Source organism: Lepidochelys kempii, chromosome 8 (genome assembly GCF_965140265.1).
Source record: "Lepidochelys kempii isolate rLepKem1 chromosome 8, rLepKem1.hap2, whole genome shotgun sequence".
Classification (NCBI taxonomy): Eukaryota; Metazoa; Chordata; order Testudines; family Cheloniidae; genus Lepidochelys; species Lepidochelys kempii.
The window spans coordinates 14,270,225-14,292,243 of record NC_133263.1 but is presented as its reverse complement, the minus strand read 5'-3'; the positions used below and the strand labels follow the sequence as shown (position 1 = coordinate 14,292,243).

Genomic DNA, 22,019 nt, shown 5'->3' with positions numbered 1-22,019 from the left:
GAGGAAGAAAAATTGTTTTTCTTAACCTTTGAGGATAGGACAAGAAGCAACGGGCTTAAATTGCAGCAGGAGGTTTAGGTTGGACATTAGGAAAAACTTCCTAAATGTCAGGGTGGTTAAGCACTAGAATAAATTGCTTAGGGAGGCTGTGGAATCTCCATCATTGGAGCTTTTTACGAGCAGGTTAAACAAACACCTGTCAGGAATGGTCTAGATAATTAATTCTGCCATGAGTGCAGGGGACTGGAGTAGATGACCTCTCGAGGTCCCCTCTAGTTCTATGATTCTATGATTGTTTTATTTTTAAATGTAGGGGGTTATGTACATAACTCTACATCTGTAAGTTCAACTTTCATGCTAAGAGATTGCACTACATTGCAATTAGGTACTTGCATTAGGTGAATAGAAAAACACTATTTTTTTCGTTTGTTTTTATACTGTGCAAATACTTGTAATCAAAAATAAATATGAAGTGAGCACTGTACACTTTGTATTCTATGTTGTAATTGAAATCAATGTGTTTGAAAATGTAGAAGACATCCAAAAATATTAAAATAAATGGTATTCTATTATTGTTTAACAGTGCGATTAATCAAGATAGCCCTAATTTTTATAATAAAAAAGATTAAAACATTTGGCCATAGCTAGTAAAGGCATAATCAGCTGCATTGTTCGTATGAAGTGCGTAGGGCCACCCATATGGAAATTTCTACTTCAGTGTTTTATGCTGTGCTGAGCAACACTTTCACCATCCCACTGGTGATGCTGTAAATGGGCATGAATGCCTTAGCCTACAATCTGTATTCTTTATACATCACCAAGCTAGTATGTCAGATACAAATATGTAAGTACTTATGTATTGGATAATTTTATAAGGTGTTTTACATTGTAGCTTGTTTGGAGCTATAGTGCTTTTACCTTCAAACATTTCTTTGCACTGAAGTCTCACCCTAATGTTTTTACTCTTTTGCAGAATTTTGGTAATGTTCAAAAGTAATCTATTAAGAAATGAAGTTAAATTAAACCAAAAGGACAGATTTATTCTGTGTTGAGATCACAAGGATTTTTCTTTTTTCTGGAATGTACTCTGTTTTAATCCATTTGATCTTGTGTTGTGCACCACATTGTTGTTAAGGAAGCTCTGACTTAGAGAAGGTTCTTGTTTTGCATCATTGCACCTACAGAGGAGAGATGATTTTTACTTTTGTATGGCCTAAATGTAAGTAATTTTTAAAACAATTTTACAGTGATGGCAGCGTAAGCCAGTCACAGGATGACAGTATTGTTGGAACAAGGCAGTGCAGACACAGTCTGGCCATAATGCCTATCCCTGGAACACTCTCATCAAGTAGTCCTGATCTGTTGCAGCCTACAACCAGCATGCTGGATTTTACTAATCCTTCAGGTAAAATAATACATTTCTCTATGTTCTGTATGTGTAATGAACTCTGCAACTCACTGGAGCACTCAGTCTGAGAATATATTAGTTGATGTAGCAAGGTCTATTTACAAATCAATATACAGAGATTCTGAGTGTTTACCTATTTTAGTAAAACCAAATATAAAGCTAATTTACAAAACTACAATTTTATTTACTGGTTCCTACCATTTATATAGTGTTTACAATGACATTGCCACAGCGAATAAAGGCTCCACAGCATTAGCTCACTTTTAAGCTTTATTTGCAACTTTTATTAAATGTACCAATTTGGGGGAAAACAATACCTTCTACTGGCAGTCAGCTGTGCTCACCTGTTCCTGCCATGGCCCTATCAGGTCCCAAACTGGAGAGAAACAACAAAACCCAAAAAAGAACCTCACCTCATAAGCCTGCATGCCAGGTCTCCTTTGCTGTAACTTGAGAGCTCGCTCCTTCTCTCCAGGCAAAAGCAGAACCTGCCATCTCAAGTGCCCTCCCATTTAGAGAGTTCTACCACAATTTTAGTGAGAGTGGCTTGGCCTTTTCTGCTCCCTCACACTTCTTTACCATCTCCTCCCAGTGCCTGTGCCCCTCGTACCATAGCTTCTGTTCATGTGCAGTCCAGGAAAAAACACTCCGAAAGCATATCAGGTAAAGGTAGGACCTGTAGGTACCGAGCTAGTGTTATTGGTCCCACACCTTGATGAGCATTTCATTCATTCAAATATATTTTTTAAAACGAAAATTAAAACTTTTCAGTTTTATTACTTATGCCTCTCTGTTGCTGCTGCTATAGGAATGGAGTGGCTGCAGGAGGCAAATGTTGATCATATGCAGCTGCCTGTCAAGCCAGAATCATGTTTCCTTATTCTATATGAAAATTCTAAGGATAATTATACATTCATTAAACTGCCTTTTGGCTAATATTTAATAAGTGTAACATATCTTTATCTTCATAACTTCTCTTGTAAAATCGATGTGCATATATATCTTATCTTATACATAAATATCCATGACAAATCACTTCCCTTCTTGCTGCAAATTCATTGTCTTTCTACATGTAACAAACATACTTTTTTCTAAAAATCTGGATTTAACATTGGTATAGGATTTTACATAGTCATTAGCTGTGGCCAGTTAATCTTTCTTAACCAGTATTCAGTTTAATAGTATTCCTGTGCAAAGTCATTTTTGAATGTAAGGAAGTCTAAAATATCTTTTTGGCAGATCAGCATATTACATTAATTTGACTATTATTCTTGTAATCTGTAGATTTTATGTTTACATAAACGGATTTATTTTTGTTTTTGCTGCCTGCAGCTGTTGGTTTTTACTGTAAGTATTCTGAATTCTGCCAGCCTAAACTTCTTTGTATTGCATGTCTTGTCTGTTGAAATGAACATAGTTTTAAATTGCCAATATTTGTTTACAATTTTTTATTTGCACCATAAACTTTATTATTAGGATTGTTGTTGTTGCTTATTGGACATTTGCATGCCCTGTAACCCATTTTTAACTAAACCAACTATTTATTTTGTGGGGGAGGTGGTGTTGCTTAGTGGGTAAAGCACTGAACTGAGCCTTAGGAGACATGGATTCTATTTCACTGGCCTACTGGGTGACTTTGGGCAAGTCACTTCCCCACCCTGTGCCTCAGTTTCCTCATCTGTAAAAAGGGGATAATGCTACTGACCTCCTCTGTAAAGCACTTGAAGATCTACTGATGAAAAGTGCTATATAAGGGCTGTGTGGTGGTGGTATGTTTGATTTTTTGTAATAAAACTTTTTGCTTGCCAACTTGAATGTTTTTTTCCCTATTATAATCACAAATTGAATCATGAATGGGAAAACAGATTTTTAAAAATGCTATTTACGTTTAAACAAACAGAAAAACCAGCAACAGAACCCAAATCAAAGTGATTGGCATCAGTATGTCTCTCTTTGTGACTGGCAAAATAAAGTAGTAAAATTTTTAAAAATGTGCATTCCTATTTCTAGATTCCAACTCATGTATTTTGTAGATTTTAACAGGTATATCAAGATAAGTTTCTTGGTAAATTTTCAAAATTGCATCAAAATTGTTTGCTTTAAATATTGAATTTGTAGGTATTTTTACATCAGATACTGTTAGTAAGAATCAGACGTTATAATGCTTGTTTATTCAGTACAGGCAGATTGTTTTGTAAGGTTTCATTACTCCTTTGAGGGTTATCGATAGATGGCCCTTTGTTGGTTTCTGATTCTTCTTACCAATGTATGCACTTTTTCATAATATATTTTACCCTGTTCGTTCTCAGCTTTTCCAATTCAAATTAATACTTACATAAAAATTATTTATTTTTACTTTTATCTAACAGTTCTTTCTCAGTACCCTCCCCCACCCATATGGGACATCTAACCTTTAGTTGTCCACCATTCATCAATATGACTGAGGCGGCTTTTACTATACAAATAAATACATAGCCTCGTAGTGAAAAAGTTGGTAGAATCAGTTTTCATTCACAATGTGATTTAGGCCCCCATTTTCTTAATACCTTGTTTCGTCCCCAGCTGCTGCAGGGCTACTTTTTCTTCCAACTGGGAAAGGCTGCTGGTATCAAATAATAAATTACTATTCTTTTCCCCTGGAAAAAGGGACTTCCTCTTGAATGGGCCCTTAGAATATGTGCTAACTATTCATGCTAAACTATTTGTTCGACCTTGTATTTACCAGCGACATTCTGCGTAACTTTCCCAGATCTGAGGAAAAGCTCTGTCTCACCATCACAAGTTGGTTCAATAAAAGACATTCTCTCACCCAGCTTGTTTCACTAGTATCCTGGAACTGACACAGCTGCAACAACACTGCATCCTGCGAAAGTAATTTTTCTTAATTGTGGGAAAAAACAGGATGGGTTTTTAGAAAAAAGAGAACAAATATTTTATTGAGAATTTACTTTTTGTCAAGACCTAGGTGTCTTCCACCCTGACAGATGAATTCCACTGACAGATGAATACTTTTTTATTCTTTCAAGGGAAGTAGCAGTTTTACATTTTAAAGGTGTTCTTCTTTAAATTTAGATATTCCAGATCAAGTTATAAGAGTTTTCAAAGCAGATCAACAAAGCTGTTACATTATAATAAGCAAAGACACTACAGCAAAAGAAGTTGTGAGTCATGCAGTGCACGAATTCAACTTGATAGGAGCCCCAGAAACCTACTCTCTCTGTGAGGTGTCTGTTAGTCCTGAGGGAGTCATCAAACAGAGAAGGCTTCCAGATCAGTTCTCCAAATTAGCAGACAGAATCCAGCTCAATGGAAGGTAAAATTGTATTTGTTTTGTTTGACTCTGTCTTTAAACATGGAGCATTTTGAAAGAAATATCAGAGAACAGTGTCCCAATTAAAACTGGAGAAGAAAGTCTAGAATTGTCTTTTATATTACTGAGAACTGCTAAAGATGTAATCATTTATTTCAGTGTACACAAATATTCTAACAGAATTGCTGCCCTAGGCTATGTGCAAATAAGATGAATTATTTTAAACTGTAATTATAGTGTTTTCTGCTTGCTGTGCTTATTTGACCTGTCTGCTCTTTTCCTGCTTTTATGGCAGAAAACAATATTTTATGCCTCCACTCAGCACATAATTATAATCTCAGGCTTTCTTGGAGTGTGGAAGAGAGATCATTTCCACCTGAAGTTGATGAGAACTTATTCCTCACATTCTGGTACTTACGATCTCTGATGCTGTCCATTTTGTAAAATTGTATATTTACACTGAATTCCAGTGCCATTAATCAGCACTAGAAGGAAGGCTTCCTACAGCTGCTAAGTATGTTTTGCTGGGAGGAGACGGCTAAGGCTTTTCCTCCAGAAATGCCAATAGCTCTGAGAACTCTCTTGTCTAGTGTCTCAGGAGTTTGCAAGAACACTTTCCTGGCCACTACAACTTTTTCAGAGCTCTCAAACTGAGTTTAAGGGACAGTCATAAACTTGCTACGCTCTCTGTTACAAAAAACACTTTCACCGTGGATGTAGGAATGTGAGTTCCCCTACAAATATTTTTAGTCACTGGGGTGGTGTTATCCATCACTCTAAAGAAAGAGAGGTTCATGACAAGTGGTGGTTGGATATCTGACTTTTAAAAAAGTATAGTATCTGAATAATACATGGCAGATGAACTTCAGTGTTTAAAAAAGTTTGAAATAAGTTCAGTCACTAGATAACTTAATTCAGAAGATCAGTGCAAGATATACAATGGTTTACATTAAAAAGGAATAATTTATATACTCTGGTGGTGGTTACCATATTTACCTTCTAATTAAAAGATACACTAACTTTCTTTTTCTAAAATGTAATATTACAGCTAGTTGATATTAACTTAAGACACATGCATCAGCTTTTATGCAAACCTTTGTGAGTTCTCTCACAAACATTAAGGGCTTTAGCACATTGCCTCATGATCTGATCCAGGCCAGAAGATGTGTTAGAAAGTAGAAAATTCTGTTCAATTCTCGTTACAAGGCAACAGAGAATTTATGAAGGAGAGTCATTTCTATATTTGTAAGTGATCTCCGTTGGACCATGAAAGTGATATTCTTACATGCCTTTTCATTTCCTGAGTACTGTGAGCTTCATGTACATGTTAATATATTATGCTAATTTTTCTATCAAAAATGGGAAAATACATTTACATCAAGATTTCAGATATTTCTCAGGATCCCGAGCCATTCAAAATGTTAATTTACTGCTGCATTTGCAAATAGACAAGCTACTGACCTTCTGCTGCAGGGCAAGCCTATTATCTACACAATTGCAGGCTAGTATATAGAAACGAGTGATTAATGAAGAGGAAGAAAATATTAAAATGGTCACATAATATATTGAACTTTTTTACTTTAGTAATGACAGCATTGTGCAGTGGGTAGAGTAAGAAGCTGAGAGTTGGAACTCACCTGAGTTCCATTCCTAAATTGCCTCTCACTATTAGGTACTAGGCATGTCCATTATAGATAAGCTCACTAGTTGGTACCTCAGTCCAGTGGGGATAATGTCGAGGCATGAAGGGGTGATGTTAAACTTAATTGTACGTAAAGTACTTTCAGAATGTCAGAGGAAAGCTGCTCTAAAGTTTATTATTATAATACAATTTACCTTTAGGTATTATCTGAAAAACAATATGGAAACAGAGACGTTATGCTCAGATGAGGATGCCCAGGAGCTGCTTAGAGAGAGTCAGATTTCTCTTCTCCAGCTGAGCACCATTGAGGTGGCTACTCAGCTATCAATGAGGGACTTTGAATTATTTCGCAATATTGAGCCTACTGAATACATCGATGACCTCTATAAGATGGACTCCAAAACAGGAAATGCTCACCTGAAACAGTTTGAGGATGTCATTAACCAAGAGACATTCTGGGTTGCCACAGAAATTTTAACTGAGCCCAACCAGCTCAAAAGAATGAAGATTGTTAAGCATTTCATTAAAATTGCCCTACACTGTCGAGAATGCAAGAACTTCAATTCCATGTTTGCCGTTATAAGGTAAAGTACTATTATTTTGGCAGTTGTTGATCATCTGAATTTTATATTTTTTACTCATATTAAATTAGAACTGAATATGATTGTGGCATCAAATACAATTTTAATAACTTCCATTGTAGGGAAGAAAAGAAAATATTCAGTCTGACAACTTGTGGGGTACAGTGTATTTTAAAACAAATTTTCAGGTTGCACAGCATACCATTCTATACAAAAAGGTATAATTTCACTACATTCCCCTCCACCCCTTACCCTCAATTTTTTTAAAAGTGTTTGTATTGTGGTTTTTGTCATTGCTCCTTAACTGTTACCTGTGTGTTCTTTCCTGTCCATTAGTTTGGACAAGCCGTGTTCTTATTTATAAACCTTAAAAACCTGCTGATTATTGCTGCTATTTTCATTGGTTGCTCTGCTTCTTTGATTCCTGAGTACTGTGAGCTTTTGAGCATACTTCTTTTCCCCCCTTTTCTCACTTATCATTACTTTCTCCATGTGTATTTGAAAGAAACCAGAGATAAGGCGGTTACATAATATTTTTCCTCACCCATGTAGACTCTTCTCTCACCCGTTCTCCAATCTATCTCATCTTAGTCTGCTAGTTTTAAATTTTCCTCCCTTCTCTAACCAGTCACTCAGCACCTTTTCTGTTCTCTTTATTTAAGATATTCAGGCTCTTTCTTTGTATTTTGGGTCTAATTCTGATTTATACTATGTGCAACTTCATTGTCTTGAATAGTCTGAGCCAAACAAATGTCTTGTTCTCAATTGCTTCAACACCATCATTTGTCAAAAAGACAGTTCTTCACAATACGTCTATCTGGTCTAATTTTTCAACCAATCAACACTAATACTGTTTCTGAGAATTATGATATTTGACCTTTTTTCCACACTTTAATTCCCTTAGCCTGATTTACAGAACATGTGTGATTCTGTTTTATTCAAGGCTATCCATATATGAAGCTAATCCCAAAGAGATCTGTACTGTGTATGTAGATATGCAGAAATAGATACCCTCATTTCCATTTCCTAATGCCTAGTTTCTCATGGGTAGGAGTTACTCTCCCTCACTATATTTTGCTTTCATCAGGCCCTCTAGGATTGAAGTCTTGTTCGAGAAATCAGCCTTTGTTTTTACCCTTATTTCTAAGGAAACTTGCCCTTTTTTAAGCTGTGCCACAAGTAACCCATTTGCAGTTTGGCATGCTGTGTCTAGATGATGCCTTCCTTCTCTTAGCATAGTTATTTCTGCATGTGTCTGTTTGGAGGGCACATTGTTGTGACTGATAGCTTTTGTTTATAAGAAGACCATGATTTAACTGATATGCAAATGATTTGGCAATAGTATGAGGGAGAAATTGTGCCTTTTTTGTATTTAGATTAAAATTAACCAGTTTTGATGCTTTTTGAATCTGATATTTATACAACTTTGTACTTGGATTAAACAAAATTTCTAACAACTTTTTTATTCCACTAATCACTACAGTGGTGAATTAAATAACTGCATGATATTAAAATCCACTTCCTTTTATCTTTGATTTATAGAGCAGTAATCTTAGATTGAGTTTCCAAATCATTTCATTCTGGAGAATTTCTTTAAAAAAAATCTTATTGTGGGTGATTTTATAAAGTAGCTACTTTTTTCCAATAAAATGTTTATTCATCCTTTCATACAGAGATGTATGAACTGTTTAAGGTTGCTGATACAGTAATTGCAGAAATTGTTTGCGTGGCATCCCGTAAGTGTAGTGCTAATGGGCTTTATTGAAACTAAAATTGTCATGCATTTCCTAAGGTCCATATAGTCAAATATGTGTCCTGCTACTTCAAACCATCCCAGTAGTGGCTCAGAACATTGCCCTTACTAGTTCTCTATATTAAGTACTCCTATAAAAACTAAATCCTCTCAAAAATTGATTTAGCAGAGGACACCATCCCTGCTCAAGCTTTTCTTCCCTTATCTTATGTATGTTATAAATCCTAAGAGGCAGCATGAAACCATTCTGGTGCCTTCAGGAGTTTGTAGGACTCAGTGAGGGTCCTACCTTATCTGCTTTTTTGGTGTATGTTCAATATATTCATCATTTTAAGCTGCTTTTTTCTAAGGGACATAGACTGAGTTTCTGTAACCTTGTAAACTAAGACCCGTAAATCCCTGTATCATGTAGTAGTCTTGCTTGTATATTTTCTATAATCTCCTTATGGTATGACCAGAATGATACAAATGTTTTAAAGTAACTTCATTTGTGCCTTATTTTCCTGCTTAAATCATTTCCTATATTATATTTTTGCATGTATTGCAAAATGACAAGTGTTTTCTTCTACTCGCTATACTGATCTGCATAGAATACTTTCACTGTGGGAGTTTTAACCTTTTTGGGTCAGGAATGTCTTTCTCTGTATAATATTTGTGGGTACTACGAAAGACTAATAATAATGTCCATGTTATGTTAAATATACCCTTCTGTACAACTGAGTGGCATTAAACCAGCAGATTAGAATAGTATGAGGGTTGATGCGAGATTAGGCTTCATGATCACGACACTTTAATCTGACTGTAAATCTAAATTGATATACTTTGTTAGATTTGTTTTTACTCTTTCAATCTGTATCTGTAAAGATACTGATTCTGTTTTAAGAAAATTAATAATACAGTAAAATGCCACTAGAAATATATACTTCATCTTAGGGCCAATTATTTTTTAATAAAATAAGAGTTGTCAAGCACCAGTACAACCCTGATTTAAATAAAGTGTATTAAAATATACTGGATATTAATCAATTTATTTGTGCACTATTGTTATTATATTATTATTGCAAATATCTCGATGTATATTGATTGAAAGGAATTCTGATTTCACCTCTATATAACATCAGATGCTGAAGTATTACTTTGAAGCCTTTTCATTAATAATCGGTGAATCCAAATGCCTTTTACAAGAAGGAGCACGTTAAATTATATTATTTTCCCTTCTTCTCCAGCACTGGAAGCACATGAGTGTCACAAAAATCCTTGAGGGAATGAGCTAATGCAAAACTTCAAGTAGGCTTCAAAAGTAGTAGGCCAGTGATGAAATACTATTACCTGCTAATCACACGCTGTGCTGCCAAATTAGGGTTAATGGCAAAAGAAACACCTTACTTGTTTTCCTAAATGTACGTTCCTGGGGGAAAATACAGCACTAAGAGGATTAAATTGCTTCATTGATTTTATTTGACTGTTGCATTATAATGGAAGGTTTAAAAAAGTTTTATCATGGAAAACCTTATTGCAGTTGGAACATTATCATCTGTAATGTTTAACCTCTCAAATCAAAAATATTTTATTCACATTCAAGGGATTTAATGTGGTAATCATGCTAAGGAATAGACAAACGCATTTTGTGGATGTTTTCTTCTCTGTAGGGCTGCAACATTATCTGACAAACAAAAGAAAAAATCAGTTCAACTGATTTTGACATGTTGTAGTCATTAGTTTTTTGGTGGGGCTGGAAAATGTCCATATAACTTTAATAAAATATTAAAGGCCAGGTTGTAGCTGGGATTGAATGAGCACACACAAGGAAAGGAGTCAGAATGCAAGGAGCCTTTCTCTCAGTTTGTCCCTAGAATAAGGCCAGTTATGATTGCTATCCTTGGTCTCTTTGAGGCACAACTCCCCCTAAAGAGGCAACAGGAGGAAAGGACCATGACCCATCTTGCACACCAACAGCCACTGCATCTGGCTGGTTACACCAGGGAGCTCATGATGCACCCTCCTAAGGGAGCACAGCAGGTGCATTTCCTCTTCGCATTCGCCCTCAAGAATAAATTGTCTCTTTCAGTTCCAAAGCTTCCTTGTGGCTGCCCTGTAAGCAACTCTACCTCCTCACCCTAATCTGCCTCTAAGGATAGCGGATAAGCACAGTGATGATTTTATCGGGGGCGGGGGGGGACTCTTCAAAATTTCAGTTGTTATATTTCAAAAGACATAAACTTACTCATCAGCAGAAAATTAATCTTCATTTCTTGCTTTCTGTGGTAGCATAGACAAAATGTAATAAAGCAAAATGATATCTAATCCCTATCATGTCATATTAAAAAGAGGCTTATTTATTTGCTCCCTTTCAGAAAGGACAGTTGTTTTGGTTTCATAGAGCAGTGTCCTGATCAATAACAGCAAATCTTAGTTTAGTGATTTAAGTGCAACATAATCTAATACTGACTGTTCTGTATTGCTAATCTATGCAGTGTAAATGTTAAAATCATAGGTCTTGTTCGGGTTGCAAACATGAGCAAGCCAGTTGTGACTGAGTAGAAAAATAAGGGGTGCAGCTTGATTTAACTGATCTGCCTACCCAGCTAATTGGTTGGTTTGGAACCCAAATCTAATATCTACTGAAAGAAACTTCCCATAGAAAGTAGGTGTGTGAGAGACAATGATGGACAAGCTATCTTTTTTAGTAGCTATAATTTTTTTAAAGTAATTCTACTTAGTATAAATGACCTATTTTTCCTCCCGAGTTTGTTCAGTGTACATATCAAAGCAAGATTTTTCTAACGGCTGGTTGTATTTGCAGTACTGGCAATCTGAATATCAAGCTGTGTGCGTTCTGCTTCGTAACCCATCTATAATAAAGATTGTGGAGAATCAGAATTCACCGAATAATTTTGCTGAGCATGATGCAGTATAGAATGCAGCTTGCTGTTTGGAAACTCCATAAGGATCCATAGTACTGATGAACAAAACTCATTAATCTAATGACTGTATGATTCTTATGCAACTTTAACTTAGTGGATGTAGAGTTTTAATTTGATTTATAAAATGTGCACCTGTCTGTAATGTTTGGTGCATGTAACAATGCTTAAAAAAAGTCAGACGTTACAAGTTTTTTGAAATATCTACCTCTTTCACTAATTTGCAGATCAACACTACCCATTATAAAGGCTCCCAATCTGTTCCTCTTAAAATTCTCCCCACTTGTATTTGTAATGAATGTGCTGCTCACTCCTCTTGCTGTCTTACTGTGACTGTACCTCCTAATCACTTCATTAACTTTTCACTCTTGATATCCTTTCTTTGGTATAGAATCTCACTGTCAGAAAATGGCTGTTAACTTAGCTGAGCGCAGGTAATAGATTTGTCTTGGAACTATATTTTTAATTTGGCGTACTGTGACTATGAAAGTGTTGTCATACTTTTCATGTCCCATTTTCAATGTTCAGGAGAGTGCCCAGCTGTGGCTTGTTGGTAACTTATTTGGCTGCAGTATGGCAAATACCCAGATTTAAAGCCTTTTAAAAATCCATTTTCCCTTTAAAAAAAGAAAAAGAAGTCGTCGTCTTAACCTCCTTATTAAATGCAATAGTCCCCATTTAACAGCTGATAATAGGAAAAAATTATCTTTTACAGTGGGCTAAATCTGGCACCAGTAGCACGACTCAGAGGTACCTGGGAAAAGCTACCAAGCAAGTATGAAAAGCACCTTAGAGACCTTCAAGATCTTTTTGATCCATCTCGAAACATGGCAAAGTACCGCAACATTCTTAGCAGTCAGAGCATGCAGCCTCCAATTATCCCACTGTTTCCTGTTGTCAAGAAGGATATTACATTTCTACATGAAGGTAACTCCCTATGTAGAGAAGTAATAAACCAAAACATAGAATAATATCTTAATCCTTTCTTCTTTTGTGTCCAGTGTTCCAAATTTTACATCTAAAAAAAATAAGTAATATAATGCATGGTGTAGTCGCCTCTTGATAAAAATGAAATATAATGCAGAATGCATAATAGAGGAGGCAGATCCTAGACAAAAATTAAAAATTCAGTGGAGATATTAAATATTTTAAAAACTGCACTTAATCTTCATTAACTACCTCCAAGGTTATGATAGAAGAGCGTTTGACTGTAGTAAACAATGTTCAGAACACTTCAGATATATTTCTGTCATAAAAACTCATCATTACAGTATTTGCAGAGTTGGTTTCATGTAGTGGCTTGCAGAGGGTTACTTTTGCTTTAAAATATTTCTCTTTATTTAAAATACTTCCCTTTTTAACAGTTTTCCATTCATCGTTAGTAAAGGTTAAAGGGTTCTAAATATGCCAAGTTTTCAGATCTGTTGTCTCAGAATTGTTTGAACAAATTTAAAAGGGTAAATGTAGTCAGTTTCATATTTGCACCATTTCAACATCTGAAAATAAATCTGTGCATAGTCAAATTGTTCCATTTTCCCTCTACTGACAGCTGCCACTTTAGAATTAGATTAACAAGGGCAGAGCGAGCATTCCTATCTATATAGAGTGGGCTTGACTAGCATCTGTATTCTGCCACTATGCTACTTCCTGGTTTTGACTGATACTTGAATTAAAGGCTTTTGACATCTGCTGAAGGGTGATATTTTGGGAGACAAATAACATGTCAGCCTTAGAAAAGTACTGAATATTGCTTATATTTGTTCTACGTATTTCATTGCACAGGAAATGATTCAAAAGTGGATGGCCTGGTAAATTTTGAGAAACTCAGAATGATTGCCAAAGAAATTCGACAAGTCGTCAGAATGACCTCTGCTAACATGGATCCAGCTGTAATGTTCAGACAAAGGTGTGCAATTAAACAAGAAAATAGGGTTAAAGATATCTCTTGTATAGTGGGTAGAGTGTGGGTTTGTGTGCATGAACACGTGTTTATGTTCCATTATGATTTCATTATCATTAACATTTATCATTAGAGTGAAATCTGTATCAAAGGGGATTTGTAAGATTAAGGAATATATTTTACTATGGTTTTAAAATGGAAATATTCCTGTTTATTTTTCATAATCTGGCTAGCACTTTAGGGTATGTTTGTACAAACATTATTTATTTTATTATGCATCACAGACAAATATCACTACACCTGCGTACACCCTAGTATAATCTGTCTGCAGATGGAGTGCACAGTAGAACCACCACCATCTCCAATCTGGGACAAGACATGAGGCTACTTGTAGTCTGTTGATTGGAAAAGAAGCAGCAGCTATTCCATGTCAGGTGTGCAGGATGTTAGAGCCTCAATAGCCACGTAAATATACATTCTGTGGGCCCACGAGGGGAGTAGCTATCAGCGCTGGGAGCCCGGCTACCAGCGCTGGTGCACTGTCTACACTGCCACTTTACAGCACTGAAACTTGCAGCTTTCAGGGGTGTGTTTTTTCACACCCCTGAGTGAGAAAGTTGTAGCGCTGTAAAGTGGCAGTGTAGACAAGGCCTTAGCCAGAAGGAACCTAACTTGGTATTCAGTTCACACGGTGATTTTTCAGGGCTGGTAGTTAGAAAAAGCACCATTTTACTTGTAATGTGAGCAAACTTGGTATGCAATTATTGAGCCACAAATGTGGCATATCACAATGTTGTTTTAGCATGGTCACTTTTCAGAGAAGGATCTCGCTTTCATGCCAGTATAGATTATACAAGCAAAAAGTCCACATTTAAAATGAAATCTGTAAAATATTCATTTGATGAATTACAGTGGCTCGTCAGAAACCATTACAGTTATATAGGTAAAACATATTTACAGATCAGTTCTGTCTAAAAATCTGTCTTTACTTTAAATGCTTCACAGGAGACAATGGAGTCTAATTGTTACATTGACTATCAAATAAATAGTTCACCTGTGGTATGCCTTTTAAACTTCCAATATGCATCTTAAAGGGCACATCAAACACAATGCTCTCATAAAATGCTTTGTCTACTATTGTTCTAAGTAGCACCTGTGATTAGACGGGGAAGAGGTCTTTTTCTTTTTTTTTTCCTTTATAGTCAGTTTCATTGTTTCTACTGTATAGTCAATCAGTTTCCTCTGTTATGAAAACTCCAATAAAACATTTTTGATTAAAAAGACAAATGAACAAAAAAAATTTAGTTCCCACATGAATACTTTGACAAGTTCATTACTAATTAGAACAAAGCTGCTCATTCATTAGAATAAATTTGTCAAATAACATATTTTTCCACAAGCAATCAAAATGAAAAACACATAAATTTATAATGATCCTGTTTCTTAATATGTTTCTTATAATTACAATCCTAATGCATTAAATTCCATTAATTTCATTATACTTCCCGCAATGTGAATTTTTGTAAAAGATATAAAGGTTTCATTCTGTCTCTCAAAAGTAAATAACAACAGGTAAGCTGTTTGAATTTGATGATGCAACATCTAAAACTGATTTTTCATGTTAAATATTTCCCACAAGTTAACTGGAGTTTGGCTTTAAATTTGTAGGTTAAACATAAAAACATGCAATATGTTCTTCTATATTCATTAAAATATTGTAAGGAGTTCTCTTCCCCTCGCATTCCGTTAAAACCGTATGTTATCGTTTGAGAAGAATGTTTGCCTGATAGAATTTTTTCTTTTCTATACTTTCCTGTCTACATCTTTTTCTTCCTGACTCTCAACTGTGATATTTTTCCTGTGCTTTTCTGTTCAAATACATGCTTCAATGTATATGGCTCTTGCTTACAGGAAGAAGAGGTGGAGGAGTTTGGGGTAAGTGTAGAGATGAATGCAACTAAGATAAACAAAGGTTATGCAACTTTTAACATACTGCATCCTCCTCATTAGTGCATGCATCTGAAATACAGCATGCATTTTATTAACCCTGCAATACATATTTTTGGTAAACAGATTTAGAGAATATCAGGAGCAAACACTATTTCCAGTCAGCTTTTGTACCCCTGAGTTGATTTTATGTTCTAGATAAGCTTTTTCAACTTCAGTTTAATGCAGAAAGAGAAACTGTTATCTAATTACAGCGTAATGCAGAGTATTTTTGAAAACAAATAAACTAACTTTTAACACCTATCTCAAAAGTTCAAACTAGTCCTTATTGTTTTATACTGTAACTATGTATTGGGTTATTGTAATTATAATCCTCTAAACTTTGAGTCCAGTTGTAATTCTGAGTTGCACAATATCTCACATTTTTGAACTGTACTTACAAAGGATCAAATCCTGCATTTGGGCACATTCCAAAATCCTCATAGACTTCACTGGGAGTTTTGGTTGTGCAAGGAATGTAGAATAGGGACCAAAATGATGAGGATTGAGAGTGCAATATGATTTGTTAATGAATATTCTAACCAATGCCTGAATGTTACAATGACTTAATATATTGGAGCTGATTATGGGCATTATTTGGCTTCCTAGAGCCAAATAATCCATGATCCTAGAGTTTCCATTAGAGAAAAAAGAACTAAATAGCAAAAATAAATAAAACAAATAAAATAAAAACTAAAAATAAATTTAAATAGGAATTATGATAAACATACCTCATCTATTATTTCTTTCTCCTGAGTAGTATGAAGGAAAATGACGTAGCTGACGCGTTCCAACCTTGGGATTATTGTGAAAGCAATTAAAATGAGAATGAGAAAATGTGTGTGATTTTTAAAGGGAATTGACTTTTTAAAAATTCTGTATGTACATAAGAAATAAAACCCATAGGTCATTAACGATTAAAGTGTAAAGTTGTCTAGTCATCCACCTACACCTCTCCAGGTGGGATTTCCCTATGCAAATCAGCACAGTAAATCTTGCCAATAACATCTCCCACTCCTCTCAGAGATCTCGTTACCTGTTCATTGGCTGTCCCTCTTTCCACCTCTCTGTATGTGATACTATAGAGAGGAGGTATAGCAGGTGGTGCTGTGACACAAAAGTCTAGAATACTTCAGTGAGGACCTATAACTGTGAGTTCAGTTCATGCTGAAGCGAGTTTCTTTTCTTTTTGTTTCTTTTATATTTATTTAAAAACTCTTATATAACCACCCTCAGTCCTATGCTAGAAAAACCATTAAGGAGGAGATGGATGTAAGCAGAGGACTTTAAAAGTGATCTGCAAATAATTTTTTTAATTGTTTGTGCCCATTTCTACTGCTTTATGATGCAAAAAGGCAAACTGAAAGCTTATGTGTCTCAGCATTTTTTCCTCTTTTTTTAAGTCTAAGGATGCGAAATCGGATTCCCTAGTTTTGCTAGATGGTTGGGGTCTGAGCTGGGGATTGAGAATGCTCATCCCTTAGTTGCAGGGATGTTGAGTTGCAAACACAAACCTCTTTTCTTTCCTATATGTATTAAGGTTTGAATTTAAATAATTTAAATTTCTGTTTTTGTTAACAAGTCTGACTCCTAATAGCTTCCCCCCTTAATTGCTTGGCCTTTGGTCTTCTATGATGACATAAATCCACTAGTTTACTAGTCATCCATTGCATTCCAGAGTGGACTTAAATCTCTAATGTAAAAACAGGAGAGAGCAAATAAATATTTTTGGTTGCCATCGCTCACATTCACGCAAAAAGGGGCACTAGCTCCATTTTTTCTTTATTTTAGCTCATGTTTAAAACCATACATGAGATTCTGGAAGCTAGTTCCCATCCATGTATGCTTTGCCTGTGGGCAAAGGAATAGATTCTAATAGGGAAATCTGTTCCCTCACCCCCTCTATCCAGGGAGCAGAATGAAGTTTTCAGTGCTTCAAAGTAGCTGCCACCAATATAAAGCTTGCTAGAGAACTCTCATTTGGTACCATATTGCTAAAATATCAGCGAGCATCATGGTTTATAGCATAATATGTGTAGTCTTTCATAGTTCCTGACCATCATGGATAGAGAAGTATCTACTTTAGCACTGAATGTATCCAATCTCTCTTGCCATACTTTGCCATCCTCCTGGCTGTAATAATGATACTTTTTCTATAATTAACCTATATCTTCTTGATGTATTTGAGATTATTATTACTTTGAATTTGACATGTGTGAGTGATCCAAAAATGTATTCAACACCTTTTTTTATATAGTGGACAGCTGTGTCTCACCTTCGTTCTTTTCCTTAAGTTCAACATATCCAGTTCTATTAACTTTTCCTAAAACATTAGGCTTATTTTCCACCTCTTTTACTATTATGGTTACTCTCTTCTGAACACTTCCTGTGGGTTTTGTGAAGCATTGTTACTTGGGAGCCTGGATCATTTGGGCTTTTGGCCTTATGCCTTCTTGTATACCTGTGAAATATGTACATTTCCAAATAATGGTTGCATATCCTGCCACATGTGATTTCTTTAACAAGTCAATTACCTTTATAAATATGTTTACACGGCATTCACTTTTAAAAGAAAAGTTATTCCTGTGAATGCTTTATAAGAATGTTCAGGCATAGTTTATACGAGTTGTATTTGAAGCTTACTTTATAACTTACCATGTAATGCAGCCATCATGATGAACATTTATAAAATACTTTCTTGATTTTAATATTGACCAAGATAGAGTTCTCTACCATACCTTGACAATTGAACAAGAGGTGGTATGGCAGTTTGAATCTATGAGAGATTTAGTAAGGGGTTAATAGAGTCTTTTTAACCTTAAGGTCAATAGTTTAAAGCTAGCAAAGCTGGATAGTGACCAACAGATGTAACAATGGATGCTTAAGTTAAACTATTTGATGATCTAGCTGCAGTTCCTCAAGGAGCAAGTGAATCTAACTAGAAAAGGAGTACTTGTGGTACCTTAAAGTCTAACAAATTTATTTGAACATAAGCTTTCATGAGCTACAGCTCCCTTCATCGGGTGCATTCAGTGGAAAATACAGTAGGGAGATTATATACACAGAGAACATGAAACAATGGGTGTTACCATACACACTGTAAGGAGAGTGATGACTTTAGATGAGCGAATACCAGCAGGAGAGCTGTGTGGGGAAGAAAACCTTTTGTAGTGATAATCAAGGTGGGCCATTTCCAGCAGTTGACAAGAACGTCTGAGGAACAGTGGGGGGTGGGGGAGCGGAAATAAACATGGGGAAACACTTCCAGTCAGAGAACACTTCAATCTCTCTGGTCACTCGATTAGAGACCTAAAAGTGACAATTCTTCAACAAAATCTTCAAAAACAGACTCCAACGAGAGACTGCTGAATTGGAATTAATTTGCAAACTGGATACAATTAACTTAGGCTTGAATAGAGACGGGGAGTGGATGGGTCATTACACAAAGTAAAGCTATTTCTCCATGTTTATTTCCCACCCCCTCCACCCCCCTGTTCCTCAGACATTCTTGTCAACTGCTGGAAATGGCCCACCTTGATTATCACTACAAAAGGTTTTCTTCCTGCCCCCCCCCCCGCCCCCGGCCCACTCTCCTGCTGGTATTAGCTCATCTTAAGTGATCACTCTCCTTACAGTGTGTATGGTAACACCCATTGTTTCATGTTCTCTGTGTATATAAATCTCCCCACTGCATTTTCCACTGAATGCATCCGGTGAAGTGAGCTGTATCTTACGAAAGCTTATGCTCAAATAAATTGGTTAGTCTCTAAGGGTGCCACAAGTACTCCTTTTCTTTTTATGAATACAGACTAACACAGCTGCTACTCTGAAACCTGAATCTAACTAGGCAGCCCTTTTGGCAATCTCAGAGACATTGAAGGGACATGGAAGGCTTACGTACTCCTCCATAGACCGAGTATCTCCAAGTCAGGGTTTAAGCATATTGATAGGCCAGTAAGAGGAAAGCATGGACTGTCACTGTCCTTCTATGCCTGTCATTTTGAGAAATAGAAGATTGTAGTTTCCTGTGCTGTCAGTCCAACAAAAAAAATACATATGTGCTTTGTTGTGGGCATCATTTCTAGGTGGCAAAACAGAATGAAGAGTGATCAACATAATGCGCTTTGTATATATGAGACTGCTTTTCTTAATGCGCTTTGTATATATGAGACTGCTTTTCTTTTTATCAGAACTTTACCAGTTCTTCAGACATTTTGGGGAGCTTAGTGATAGAGTAAGATAATTCAGTAATAGTTCACCACTGCAAGAAATTAGGTTTTCAGTCTCAGATAAACATATGCTAACGACCAAATTACTTAAACCAACTTCAAGACTGTTGGTACATTTGTCTGCCAGTGTAACCCAGAATTGAAATGGTAGGGATTTTGCAGAACAGAACTGCAAAATACAGCAAAGCTGTATAGGCAGCTTACACAGCATTTTGCCTGGTTCCTGGCAGTTCCACACTTTCACGAGTAATCATTTCTAGACTCAATACACTGTTGTCATTTTACCAAATTACTCTAAGACAAATGTTGTTTTAATGCTATTCATCTCTTTAACTCATTTGCATCAGCATGCACGAGCCCTAACTGAAGTGTGCTGGTATTAATCTGCTTCAGCATATGCTACTGTAGCACTTTATTCTTGAAGTGAGCTTGAAGTTTACTGATTTGCCATTTCATTTTGTAGGTCTCTGAGCCAGGGCAGCACAAACTCAAACATGCTTGATGTTCAAGGAGGTGCTCACAAAAAACGTGCTCGACGCAGCTCACTCCTTAATGCCAAGAAGCTGTATGAGGATGCCCAGATGGCCAGGAAGGTGAAGCAGTACCTTTCCAATCTGAATGTGGAAACTGATGAGGAAAAATTCCAGATCATGTCACTTCAATGCGAGCCTGCCTACAGCACTTGTAAGTAAAGCAAACTCAGTTAGAGAAGGTTGCTGGTGGAGAGGATTACCCTCCTTGCCATATGAACCTGGTTATATATGCTGTTGTGCTAGAAACATAACAATATGTTTGCATAGAAGAAAGGACTGTCACTTCTTGATTATATACAAGATTTTTAAATGATGACCCTACAACCTTCAAATATAAATTTAGGAATGTTTTTGACAAAAAAAAACGTGTCCCAGTAGTAAGAAATGTATCTGTCAGTGCAGACACTAAAAAAAACCCTGCTGATGCAGTTTCAGCAACCCAGGATTTGTTTTTCTTCTGTCTTTGGTTGCACTTGCACAAGTCTGGAGTGACAGCTCTTATTTTTGACCTTCAGTTGCTAAGTTGTGCGTCATTTAATAAGTCTGCCAGAGAATCCTATAGTACATTTGATCCATTCTTGCTGCACTGTCACTTTACAGAATTAAGGAAGGATAAAAGTAACATTTACCAGATGAGCTGCAAGGAAATGAAAAGACACAAAACCAATATAGAAACTAGCCATGGATAAGGAGTAAATAAGCAATTCTTGCATTATGGCTTACAGTAAGAGATGAAAGCAGGGAGAAAGTTATGCCAGTATTGCCAGCATTGACTGGTGAGACTGACATGGCTTGACAGTCAAAAATGAAGGGCAGCAGCGGGAAAAATCTTGTAAACTAAACTCCTTTGAGACTACCTTACTAAATAAGCTTTGGTCTCATCTATATTTTACCCTTATATAGTACACAGTTCAATAAATTCCTGTTTTTTAAAATTAACAATTATAATTGCATGTGGTTTTGATACTTAATTATTTTTGTAAATAAAGTTATTGACACCTTAACTAAGGTGAGCTAGTGGGGAAGGAATTAAGATTGGTAGAAGGACGAAAAGATACATATTTGCAGAAATGATCACTTTGCACTTAAATACAGTCTTTCATCTGAGGATTTCAAAGCCCTTTTGATTAATTTAGATAAGCCTCTGAAATCCCTCATCACATAAATAGCATTATGTCCATTTTATAGCTGTGTTAACAGAGCACAGAGAGTAAGTGAATGACTTGCCTGACTTGGAGACATTTGCAGAATGAAGAATAGGACTTGAGAATTTTGACTCTCAGGCTGAATACTTAGCTCTTCCCTTTAGGATCACAGTAATGAAATGGATGATAGATACACCAAGAATTCACTTGCTTGCTATGTATCCTCCCTGCTCTGTTAACGTGGTGTGTGATCTTGCCATATTGTTACCCAGTATATTGATTTGTATTCAGATATTTTCCATTTCCAAAGCATTATTTTCCCCACTTTCACCTCCACGGGCAAGTGTGGTGTACAGACACGTTCCCTTGGTCATCTTGCAAGGTATATAGGCTCTTGTTTTTGTTCCCCTTTTCTCACCCCATCCCCAATGAAATTGTTTTGTGGCTACATGCTAGAGTGTTCTCAAGAAGTAAGGAGGAGTAGCAGTTATAACAGCAGCAACCCAGGGAAGTCTATGTGGGAGGGATTTGGGTGTTTGAAGGCAGGTTCTGGAATGGAACGCTCATGGATATATAGCCAACAGGGTTGTCTTCTCCGAGTTTAGAGCTGA

General features: G+C 36.2%; 1 protein-coding gene across 16 annotated transcripts in view; it reads left to right on the top strand.

Moving 5' to 3' along the window:
• Nucleotides 1–22,019, top strand: part of RAPGEF6 (Rap guanine nucleotide exchange factor 6) — a 227,820-nt gene that overhangs the window by 175,860 nt on the left and 29,941 nt on the right. For 9 of the 16 annotated variants that reach the window (XM_073355602.1, XM_073355601.1, XM_073355600.1 and 6 more), the window contains 8 exons: nucleotides 1,248–1,405; nucleotides 2,741–2,755; nucleotides 4,481–4,721; nucleotides 6,561–6,944; nucleotides 12,331–12,542; nucleotides 13,398–13,521; nucleotides 15,427–15,450; nucleotides 20,194–20,414. In XM_073355602.1, coding sequence (XP_073211703.1) covers nucleotides 1,248–1,405; nucleotides 2,741–2,755; nucleotides 4,481–4,721; nucleotides 6,561–6,944; nucleotides 12,331–12,542; nucleotides 13,398–13,521; nucleotides 15,427–15,450; nucleotides 20,194–20,414 — 1,379 coding nt within the window. The remainder of the gene's footprint in view (nucleotides 1–1,247; nucleotides 1,406–2,740; nucleotides 2,756–4,480; nucleotides 4,722–6,560; nucleotides 6,945–12,330; nucleotides 12,543–13,397; nucleotides 13,522–15,426; nucleotides 15,451–20,193; nucleotides 20,415–22,019) is intronic. The other 7 variants (XM_073355614.1, XM_073355603.1, XM_073355609.1 and 4 more) reach the window with 3 other exon arrangements.